Genomic DNA, 12,643 nt, shown 5'->3' with positions numbered 1-12,643 from the left:
CAAGAATGACTACTGTTGTGTGCTGGTGCCAACAGTAAAAACACCATATGTCAGTATGAAAGTATGTAAACATTACATATGAAATAAATATAATCTACCAATCCCACAGGACATTCCTAAAGAATGTTTAACAAAATAAACACTAACATCCCTTACAGGAGAATTAAAAGACCTACCGATACTAATCATCCCCCAAGAATATTTCATACCAAAAACAATGAAGCAATATTTTGTACAGTATCAATGATAATACTTTGGTAAGGTCATTCCAATGCATACCAATATTTAAGAATTCAAACTTCACACCACATTTGAGCAGCATAAACAATTCTCACATTCATGTCAAAACCAGATATGAATCATGCTTTAAGACAGACAATTCATTGTACACTCTATATTCAGGGGTGTATATTCAATATCCATGAGTCAGTACATAATAAATGTGGTCATAAATTCCAATAGCTGACACAACTTTCAGTTGTGAATATATATTCTTTTAACACAATTTATTAGTGACACACAAGATAAAGATTTTGATGAATTTAAATTTTTGGAATGTGTTCAAAACTTCTGTTAATAAATGAAATAGAAAGATTGTTTAACAAAGAAAGACTTATATGGCCATAGGCAAAGTTGAAACCACATTTACACATATAAAAATCGAGTACAAAGACATCAAAATAATGTTCTAGGCCAATTTCCCCCCAAATGATGGTAGAAACACTGATTATATACGCATACACATGTATGTACATGAATAGTGTTACCCCAGGCCATACATTACTAAAGCAATGGTCACATCTTACGGACACGCACGTAGTTGACCATAGAGGGGGATGAACGTAGTATTTGACCTTAGTTTAATGTAGTTAGACATATTAAAGCATAGCTCAACATAGATCACTGTAGTTATGACCAGTGATCGAAATAATTTTCAAACTCAACCAGACAGTTGGGCAGGTGACCAATAAATGTCGCCTGCCCATCTTGAAAGTTGCCTGCCTGCACTTTTGACTAATAAATTGCATTTATCATTGTTTCAAATGGAAATCAATTCAGCAAATTAAAAACAACAAGCATGAAATTAAATCCTCTGTCACATCCCCAGCCTGTGACATTTGAAAAGAGCCTGTTAAACTTGCAATTAGCCATACACCACCAATATGATATATTTTCTGAAAAACTTCAATAGTGAAAGTTTAGAGCGATACCCGCCTCAAAGCCTCTTCTCGTGTGTTATTCATACAAAACTTCCAAAAGGGAGGTATTTAAAAATATCAGCCAGACAATTGGGCTTGTGGAGATTTTTTTGAGGCAGTCTGACATGAAAGTTGCCAGTCTCAAGGCAGGCGGGCAGGCTGTTATTTCGATCACTGGTTATGACCGTACTTTGTACTACTGTTACTGTAGTTTGAACATTGTTGACCCTAGTAGACCGTAATTGCCCCTACTGCACTATTGTGTTGACCGTAGTACACCGTGGTAACATGGCACTACAATAAACTACGGTTTACTACTACTTCCAACCTACTTCAATCTAGTTCATCGTAGTGGCACTACGATGAACTACGTTCAAATGAGTTACAGTCAACAACATACATGACAGTAAGATGTGATGGCTTAAGGTACAATGGTCCTGGGAGATTTCGACACCAACAGATCCCTAAGAGCTTCTGTTACTGATGTTATGAAAACACAGAACGTGCATTTTGGATTGTCTGTAACATGAAATTGAAACAATACTGCATGATTCATGTCTCCCATGTAGTAAGGTGATAAAGGCAGGAGAACCCTCAAATTTGAGGTAATGTCATATTCCCTTATTTAGGAGAATTTTGTACAAAGATGACAGTAAATTGTGAATGAGCAAAAAATAATCAGTGTGAAAACGTTATATTTCAATATACCAGAGTTTGTATTAACATCCATAAAGATTTGGATTGGATAACAAGTGGTGCTATGGCAATTAAATAAATAGTTGTATACAGTATTGTTACCACTCCCAAGTATGTATATACTATATTCCTGACTACAAGTGATACAAGGGCAACACCTGTACATCAGGCATTTCTCAATCAAGTCATCATGTGAGAAGTGTATGGTTGTTTATTTAATAATAAATCTCATAATTGCAATCTTGGAGTACGTAAGTCTCCATTAATACTGGGCTGGTCAATCCATCTGTATTTTCAGGACTCAGGCTCTGTTGTCGATGGCAACACACCAGAAGACTGTCAGTCTCTATTACAATGACAAGATGGCTGTACACCACCGAGTCATTGATGTCCCAACATCATCAAGCAATCTTGTTTCCAAAGATTTAACAGTGAAACCACAGAGATAGTGATCCATACACATACAACCACTCTCTTGATCTGCCCCTAAAGTTAATCGAAACTTGGCAGAAATCCTACATTTATGTCTACAATATTAGAATCCTTTGAGAGACAATTCTTGACTTCCTTGTCACTGGCACAATTTAGAAAAGACCAGTAGTGAATAAATGCTTATTGCTTGTGAAAAAACAAACTTGGGACCTTCAAAGAAGATGACTAGCATATTACAGAGAGTATCACAACACAACTGGCTCTTAATCCAAGGGAAGTAACTGTAGGACAACAGTTCCCATTTGTTTGTTGGTACCGAACCATCAGGAGGCCAACACTTCTAACAACTAACAACTGAGTCATCTATTGCTTTCCTTGGTATTAAACACGTTCTGACAAGATACATGTGGTTATCACAGTAAGCAGTCCAAGGAGGAAGTATTGTCATGGTACACGGTAACAGGATCTTAGCTATGACAGTAGGGCCCGTAAGTAGGTCACGGCACTTCAGCGAGACCTTAGTACTTCTGGTGACAAACAATGTTTCATACCTTTTTGAATGGTTTCATGGTTGGAACAGTAAGGAGCCAATAATCCTTGCCAGTATAACAAATTTCCGATTTAACCATCACCAAATTAGCCAATTATTATGACTGTCAACAGCTGTGACAGACAAGCATTGTTGTAAACTTGGTCTGGTCTTGTGAAGTCATATCTGGCAGTCGTGCAATTTGGAACTAGACTTGGTTCTTGAATATATGCTTGTAGCCGGAAGTCTGGTACCGGAAGTAAGCTGGGCCCCATCTCGCATATCGCAAGTTGGCACGTGCAAAGGGAGCTGGGAACCAGCTTAGTACCAGAAGTAGCGCCTCACAGGACTTACAGGACCTCTGACAAATAACTCTGTTGCCCACATTTAATGACAAATACAGGTCCTGCAGTGATTAGGTTATTGATGTACGGTTATGTAGTGACGTGATCAACAGTCCTGTTGGTTTTTGACAATGTTCAGTGATACTTGGTGTCTTTAAAAATGCCTGTGTGTGAGTGATGTGTTTTTGTATGCATGATAGGAGCAGGTACTGCTGATGATAGACTTCAGGAACTGTCTAATTGTGGGTAATGTCTGTCTGCCACACATCAAGTATCAACATGCAAGCCTATGCAATATACAAATATATTTTACTCCTTATATATCAGCTTTCAGCAGCTGGCTCAATTCACAGACTTATGTTGGGTTACTTATGTATAATAGTTTAACAAACAGTGATGAGTAACACAACACAACCTCATTCCCATGTGTCCCACCATTCAACACAACATCTCATTTCAAAACCAATTCATTCATAATGTACAATGTACAACAGTGATCCAATCCAACAATGTATATCCACAGTTAGTTTGAGGATACTGTCTCAGTTATCCCCCTTGTAGACCTGGTAACAACCCAGTTATCCCCCTTCCTAGACATAGTGATGCCTCAGTTATCCCCCTGCAATGTGCCTAGTGACATCACAGTTACACCCCTAAATAGATAAAGCGATACCTTTGTTAGATAACAGTTATCTCCTGTATATACAACAAATGATGTCCCAGTGATCTCCCCTGAAAACCTTGACCCCTCAAGTTACTGATACAAAATATTAATGAAACCTTTGCCACAGATTTCTTTCTAAAAGACACATAGAAAACACATTGATGACTGTACATTTGTCCCGCCTCAGGTCAGATCATTTAGTTCTTATGAAAGTGTCAGTTGTTCATCTGTTGGTGTTGTACACTCAGTCCTCCCTTTGTGTATGTTTGATAGTCCAATTGTATTATTGGTTCCCACTGAAAACAGCGTCCTTGTGTCCGGCCTGCTGGTGCTGTATACTGTTTGGCTGGAGCTGACCAATGGACACTTTCTGCCCACCACTTGCCCCTGGGGCATCAGGGATGCTGTTTGTTTGACTGTAAATAAAAGCATTGCCATTAACAATAAGTCCATTAAAATTTACCCGTAAAGATCCGGGTTAGAATTGGTCTTCAGTAACCCATGCTTGCTGTAAGAAATGTGCCCTGTTTCCTATCCAGGTGTAACATTGTAATAAATGTGCCCTGTTCCTGTCCAGGAGTAACATTGTAATAAATGTGCCCTGTTTCCTGTCCAGGAGTAACATTGTAATAAATGTGCCCTGTTCCTGTCCAGGAGTAACATTGTAATAAATGTGCCCTGTTTCCTGCCCAGGTGTAACATTGTAATAAATGTGCCCTGTTTCCTGTCCAGGTGTAACATTGTAATAAATGTGCCCTGTTCCTGTCCAGGAGTAACATTGTAATAAATGTGCCCTGTTTCCTACCCAGGTGTAACATTGTAATAAATGTGCCCTGTTTCCTACCCAGGTGTAACATTGTAATAAATGTGCCCTGTTTCCTACCCAGGTGTAACATTGTAATAAATGTGCCCAGGTGTAACATTGTAATAAATGTGCCCTGTTTCCTATCCAGGTGTAACATTGTAATAAATGTGCCCTGTTTCCTATCCAGGTGTAACATTGTAATAAATGTGCCCTGTTTCCTACCCAGGTGTAACATTGTAATAAATGTGCCCTGTTTCCTACCCAGGTGTAACATTGTAATAAATGTGCCCTGTTTCCTACCCAGGTGTAACATTGTAATAAATGTGCCCTGTTTCCTTTCCAGGTGTAACATTGTAATAAATGTGCCCTGTTTCCTGTCCAGGTGTAACATTGTAATAAATGTGCCCTGTTTCCTGTCCAGGTGTAACATTGTAATAAATGTGCCCTGTTTCCTACCCAGGTGTAACATTGTAATAAATGTGCCCTGTTTCCTACCCAGGTGTAACATTGTAATAAATGTGCCCTGTTTCCTTTCCAGGTGTAACATTGTAATAAATGTGCCCTGTTTCCTTTCCAGGTGTAACATTGTAATAAATGTGCCCTGTTTCCTTTCCAGGTGTAACATTGTAATAAATGTGCTTTGTGTATCACCATCCAGGTTTGACACTGTCTGTATTAGATGAGTTTCCTAGTTACCTGTTCCTTGTGTTGACAGGTTTAGCGCCCCCTGGTGGTGTCGTAGGGCCGTTCGTCATCGGTCTTGCTGAAGATGGTGTCTCCGTCCGACTGACATCACTGTTGTCGCTGATCACCTCATCATCGTATATCCTGTATCTGAAACATACAATGTGATTTCGTACAGGACTGATCCTTATGAACAGATGTAAATATTTACAGACACCATAAGTATTTGAAATCAAATCAGATGACATGAACTCTTGAGATACAGGATACAACTTTGTGACACTAAGTGTCACACGGGTACTCAATTATTACAGTTTATAGATCAAGGTGGAGTACCTAAAACCATGTTCATCTTCATATTCTTTATTCTCATCATCGCTGTCCTCATCAGGGGCCACAAACATCACTTCCATTGATATCTCTCCTTGCTGAAAGTAAACATTTAAAATTAACAGCAGCACATGATTCTTGGACTATTTCACTCACTGTATTATTGTTCATAAAAAGGACAGGAAGTTTTGTAAATCTTTCTTCAATCATGGCTTCAGATATCCCTCTGTATCCATTATTATCAAATAGAGCACAGCCCATACAGTATGTGAATACAGAGTGAATATTGCTGCATGCCAAAGTCAGTAATATGACAGCAGTATGAAACTGATTTACAAGAAAAGAACAATATCACTATCCCCCACCACATGGCACATTAGAATTGTTTGTTCGTATAGTAATGAATAACAAGGATGTAAATGTTATTTTTTAAAAACTTTAAGAAGAAAAGAAGCCTTAAGAAGAGATAAGAGTTAAAAAGATAAAGGTCTATTCATGCCATTAGCAATAAATAAATAAATGTGAATTAAATACACACACCAGTGTATAAAACATAGCCTGACCCACCGTCCTTGACTATTTTTGTGAAGGATGGTCTCTTAAATAAGAAAGGCCGTCCTTTGGTCGGGGGAAATATTTGAAACAATAAACTATGAAGAGTTTTAGTTTCTGGGACTGGCTGTGTTTGTTCAGGACTGGTCACTTGTTTGGACAGCCAGTCCTTCGACAGGCCACATTTCAAAATTATTTTATACACTGCACACACAAGAACCCTTCTTTAGACTTTTGTTTGTTATGGCAAATGTTTTAGAACTCATGAGTAATTAATTTAACTTCAGTAGTTTCTGAGAAAACTTGTCCCCATACAGAAATTCAGAAACAATGTCTCTCAAGATTAAGAAACATGTAGCAAGTGGAAGTGAGTCACATCAGTGTGTACAATGTCAGTTCTTTAACTTACATAGTTTCTGAGAAATCTTTTCCTCATTCACAAGAGGAAAAACAGGTGGAATGAAGAAATGATGGACAGACGAACTTTGTTCCAGACCAGTGGTTGATACTGTGAGCAACGATCGGCATCACAGACAAAAATAATAATAATAATAATAATAATAATAATGCACTTGTTAGGCACCTAATTTCCAACCGGTGGCTGCTCAGTGGTGCTTCACAAGGTTAAAAATAAGAATAAAATAAACAGAGTTATTGGTTGGAGAGATAGGTTTTCAAGTCACGGCGGAATGACTTGACAGAGTCTGCAGATTTAATATATGTTGGTAGGCTGTTCAACAAAGTTGGAGCCACAACAGAAAAAGCCTGGCTAGCTAACTTTGTCCTCGTAAAGGGTACACAGAGCTGGAGTTGACCAGATGAGCGGAGTCTGCGAGCAGGGACATAGGGAGTGAGGAGGTCCTTAACCCCCTTGATGCCGAGTTTTTTTCAGGCGCACATTTTCATACGGTTTGAAATGTGAACGTTGTGCGAGAATTGCGCTCGCATGGTCCTTGATCTACGTACGGCTATAAAATTACACAGAAATGTAGAATATTAAATTTCCTATCCGTTGGTATAAATATAAGTGCAACTACCTTGGCGGTTTGAGAAATAGACACTGCTAAATGTTGTCCAAAGTTTGTTATGCGTTAAAAAACAGTAAATTTATCCGCTTTTTATCGTGCACCGATAAAAGCACTGTGCTACGAATTTTTTAATGTGGCATCTTTACGGAAAGTGTGAGCAAAGAAAATACAGCCTGATATCTGAACGACATAAGTGTATATGAATTGGATTTATGTGCTTGTGCATAACATTATACGCTCAACACTAAAAATGACTCGCAATAAATGTCAAAAATGGATTTTCTTCACTTATAATGATAAGGGGGCATAACTCTGTTATGCGCAACACTAGGTCAATGTAACTCAGATCACTTGGAGAGGATTCCCATATTCTCCTGTTTGTGTAGATGTAATTTGATTAATTTTGCATCGTTATTACCAGAATACTAGCCATATCTTCAAATGTAATGAAATTGCTGAAAATAATACAACATTTTATTTGACGTCACTGCTTGTTTTATGCATTTTGCGACGTCGGAAAAAGACAACATTGGTATGCTGATTAGTATATATCTCCCCTAATTTCCATTAATTGTATAAAAGGTCTCGGCTTCTACGTCAGAATTTAACACTCTTTAGACAAAACATAAAATGACTGATTTTTCGATTTAAATAGTGTCCTGAATATATCAACAATTAGACGGTTTGACAGCATACCCTATTGTGAACAACACGCGCACCTGTTTGGCATCAATTTAACGTATCGGTAAATAAAAATAATATTTCACAACACCCGAATATTTTGTTTGGGATAAGATTTTTCTTTGTTTATGATTATGTAGCTATTTCTCTTCATACGTATGCAAGGACAGATGCAAAAAGATAGCTTTTTATATATGGAACTATATATTAGAATATGGATGTAAGATTTGTCCGAATTAACACGAGATGGTATATATATTTTTCAACAATATTCCTATAAATGTAGTTAGAGTTTTATATCCTGTCATCACAATATTATTTAATCGAATATGAATTGATGATATTATCGAAAACAATGATAGAGAATCATAAAACGTTTCCAACAAATGCGCACCTGGCCTATCAATATGCATCATTCTTTTGTCTATAAAACGACACAAAATTATGCAATGAACAAGACAATTCCTTTACATATGTGTGCATGTACATTTCATGCCATATATAAATCATTTTCATTAATATTATCAGTTTTACATATAAGGTTGATATAATATACCGTTTATTAACCTGTTCATATGAAATTGCAATATTAGTCCAAATAAGTTGAATATTGTACATCATAGGAACTAAAGTAGTTGCAGTTATGGCTACGTTTGATCTTCTAACACTTGTGTAAAGGTTTAGAATATGGTGTATTGCACTAAATATGTCAATTTCTGATGTAAATATGATTCAAACAATAAAAAAACTTTCAAAGAATAAAACACCGTAAACCCTATATGCACGTATGATATGATATTGAACAAGGCTAAATGTAGATACTGAAGTCAGTTTCATGAAAAAGTATCTGAACTATACGCAAAATATACACCATAATACTGACAGTGTAATCGGGAGGATTGGGCGATTGTGTTAACTCTTGTTCAACCGACCTTCACCTCAAAGAAATTGCCTAATATGTAGAACAATGTTGACGTATGACATCACTACCGCTTACCGATTTCTTACAAAATGGCGGCTTTGCTGACAAGGGTACACAGGATTTTGCGAGGACCCTTCTATTGATTCAGGGATCGTTTGTACATAAATATGAGATGTAAGTATTCAGAATGATTCTGACTATCTGTGTATTGTTATATGTTTTTTATCGTTTTCACTATAAGTAAGAGAAAAGCCAGAAATGCAGATAATTACCGTTGTCGTTCTGCCTGATTTTGCGTCAGTCATGGCGTCACGCTGCACGGAAACAATTTCCCATGAATTATCAAATCATTGTATTGTATCTATTTATAATTTCCTATTGCTTCCTACGATACTCTTTCCATGCATATTCCAAAGGTATTGAACCATTGCAAGCAATGAATAGACGGATGAATGTTGAAAAATTTCAGAAAATGCTACGCAGTGTAAAATCGGAATTTGTCTTTTTGTTTACATTTCAGACAAGCGCAGTCTTTCAAGCACAGCGTTCGTTTTCACACCCAATATGTTTAGTCTAATCTAGACAGTTGGTATTGGCGACACAGACCAGTTGCAATTTGATTCTAAACTGTATGGGGAATTCAGTGATGCATTTTTCGAAGCTGAATATGAAATATACGTGATGTAATAGGCGTCTCAATACCGGCCTTCGCGAACGTGATTTTGTAAACACTATCCACTATGGCGGAGAGCGCTCTACGGCGTTCGTGTAAGTGCATTTTCGAAAACATCCCAACCGATTCCAATTTTATCGGCAATGTTTCAGAATTATAATTAGCGATTTCATGTAAAACTGATATCAGTGATCATGAATATGTTATTTTTTAAATTCAATACTCCCAGTAATTATCCGATTTTCACATTTCAAAACATACAGCAAATAACGCTGTGAATCGTGATTTCATACTGTGTCAAAAATGGCGACATTTTCGATGAAGCCTATTTTGAAAGGTCATTTTCAGCACTTGAGCTTTGTCTAAAATAATAGTGGATGGTATCAAGAAACAGGAAATTTCCCACAGAATTCGAAACTGTGAAGTGTATTTGTGTGCGTGGGATATTTTGATTTTTATTGGACTTGAAATTGAGTGTTGAAGGGGAAGGACATATATGTCCCTGTGGCATCCAGGAGGTTAAGATAGGCTGCAGCAGTGTCACAGTGGAGGGCAGAAAAGCAGATAGTCAGGATCTTGAAGGATATACGCTGTTTGATGATATGTTATTAACCACGTCACTGAGCCTGACAACCTAATGCATTTTCTCACTTTTTCCAACCAGTACAGGTTGTTGTGGGCAGACACAGACTGTCCAGGGGGTTTAAATGGGACAGGTGACTAGGACACAATACCTGTTGAGAGAGGACTTGTACAGCTTCAGAGTGTTTGGCCTGTCTCAGATCAATACCATTCACTGACAATATTGCGTCTCCGACAAAGAGGCCCTCACATCTGTCAGCAGGTTGACCCTCGTGGATTTCGGAGATGAGGATGGGGACTCCATGTTCCTTTCCTCCCTGAAACAAACACACATTTTCAACTTTCTAAAATTACACAAAATCTGCATAAACTCAAAACATTATAAATTATAATTTCCTATTTTTAAAAAATTGACAATCATTGCCATACATTGACATCATAACCATGACAATTGAGGGCAACTCCCGGCAGTGAAAGTTGTCTCCCTTGTCACTAGTATGAATTACCTCCCTTTGTACACTGCCCTGACATTTGATGATGCACTGCATAAATGTTCCTTCAAATATTTTAGACTTCTGATAATAATGAGTTGGGTTCAATACAGCTTTAAACTGTACTTCCATTCCATTGACATCTTCTGCATAATAGTTCTGTTCCATATATCTGCTAGTGAGGGAAGAATTTCCCATGTCCTGAAATGACACTGAGTAGCCATTTCCTGATTTGTTTAACAGCACAAGTTTGGTGCTGTCAATGAAAGGATCATGATCAGGAAAAAGCTGGAATTCAAATCCATTATTAGTGGATCCTGGCTCAACAAGGGGAGGTAATGAAACACAGTATTCACTTACTGTAATGGACATGCCGAGGCCCTCATCAGCACTTTTTGTCAGTTTGATAGTTCGGGCTTCTCCTAAACCATGCTTTCTCTTCAATGACTGGAAATCCTGAAAATTAATGTGGTGAAATTACATACACATTTAATGATCGGCATCAGTGTCTTTTCAAATTCATATTCAGTGTTGCTATATTAAATATTAATATCCCCGACCTACAGACAGATTCTAGTATCATGAAGTGTTTACGCAGATTTTATCATTTACATTGGGTATAGATAGTTTTCTTTGGGTATTCAATATGTTTTTACTAACTTGGGTCCTGTCTATTGGGTATGTATTAATCAATACGAAAATCTCTTCTACTTAAAATGTTGCTTCAAGTGTGTATTCAAATGTGAAATATATAAAAATCACAGTGAACAGAAAAACAAGAAAAGGAGCTGACACATTTGACATTTAAAGCAGTAAAAAAAAATGGGTGCAGTTCAAGTCCACTCATTGCATGCCTCCCCATCCCACTTTGAAAAGTCATCCAAGATAACTACACAAACAGAGATGCCAGTGTATAACCATGCGAATGAGTTCTACTCGAAAAGGAACCAAGATTATGAGGTGAGACATGACTCGGCCACATACATGTCCTGGCGGTACAGGTAGCCTCTTCTTCCTGTTGGAGCGCCCCCTGCAGGCCCGGATGACCGTCTTGTGTCGATGTAGGTGTATCTCAGCCTCCAGTTGGTTCCACAGCTTGTCGTGTTCTGATCCCCGCATGTCCCGTCCCAGGAGCTGGATCTGCTGAATTCTGCAGTCAAGTATTGATCAGAGTAGGTGAGTAGTTGGGTTACATGCTGTGTTGAACAATATCAGATATATCACAGCTTGTTAACCTCATGAAAAATAAGGAAAATAATGATTAGAGTGCTTAATGCCATGATGAGCGGAGTCAAACCCCAGTCTGTGTTGTGGGAAGGAAACAAACTGCCTGCTTGCCTATATTACCCTCAGAACAAACCTACGTGACAGAATCACTTGCAGTACAGTAGTGCTTGGTGCTTTTGAAGGGAACTACGTACATGTAGGCATGTCAAAACACATGGAGTCTCTCCACAAGCTCTTCAATCAACCCTCTTCACTTGAACAAGAAACATCACTGACAGAAAAATGTGAGAGATGTTACATTGGTACAGCACTGTCACAACTTTGACAAAGTTGTTTTCACCATTTCAGAATATTCCAGCAATTTCACATCCACCATCAAAAAAGTAGACACAAATCAGTGGTTGATACTAAGGAGAACGTTTCACACGGTCAGTCTCTGACGACATTCAATCAACCCCGTAATCAACCTAATCAAGTTGCCTGTTTTGTATGTGAGGTGAAATTGGGTTTAACGTCGTGCTTGAGAATATTTCGCTCACATGACGACGTGCATGCGTGTGTGTGTGTATGTGCGGCTGCTTGTACTAGCCCAGACTGAAGCTGGTTTTATAGTGCTAGCCTACTGAGATGCCATGCCGCAGTGAAGCATGAATACCACTCAGACACATTATACTGACTCCGAGCCGACCAGTCCTTGTTGTACCCATTAATGCCGAGCGCCAGGCAGGGACCAACAAGTACCATATTTTAACGTCTTTTGGTATGACGCGGGTCGGGAACGAATGTTTTGTATGTAAATGTGAT

General features: G+C 38.1%; 1 protein-coding gene across 1 annotated transcript in view; it reads right to left on the bottom strand.

The window, feature by feature from the left end:
• Nucleotides 1-2,919: 2,919 nt before the first annotated feature.
• The window catches only part of LOC124258539 (Golgi-associated PDZ and coiled-coil motif-containing protein-like), a 79,388-nt gene continuing 69,664 nt past the window's right edge, over nucleotides 2,920-12,643 (bottom strand). The window contains exons 4-9 of the mRNA XM_046692608.1: nucleotides 11,597-11,762; nucleotides 10,973-11,068; nucleotides 10,274-10,438; nucleotides 5,690-5,781; nucleotides 5,366-5,503; nucleotides 2,920-4,280 (exon numbers count right to left, since the gene is read on the bottom strand). Coding sequence (XP_046548564.1) covers nucleotides 4,148-4,280; nucleotides 5,366-5,503; nucleotides 5,690-5,781; nucleotides 10,274-10,438; nucleotides 10,973-11,068; nucleotides 11,597-11,762 — 790 coding nt within the window. The 3' untranslated portion in view covers nucleotides 2,920-4,147. The remainder of the gene's footprint in view (nucleotides 4,281-5,365; nucleotides 5,504-5,689; nucleotides 5,782-10,273; nucleotides 10,439-10,972; nucleotides 11,069-11,596; nucleotides 11,763-12,643) is intronic.

This window comes from Haliotis rubra, unplaced genomic scaffold, assembly GCF_003918875.1.
Source record: "Haliotis rubra isolate DU_JTF1 unplaced genomic scaffold, ASM391887v1 Scf697, whole genome shotgun sequence".
Classification (NCBI taxonomy): Eukaryota; Metazoa; Mollusca; class Gastropoda; order Lepetellida; family Haliotidae; genus Haliotis; species Haliotis rubra.
This window is presented reverse-complemented; position numbering and strand designations above follow the sequence as displayed.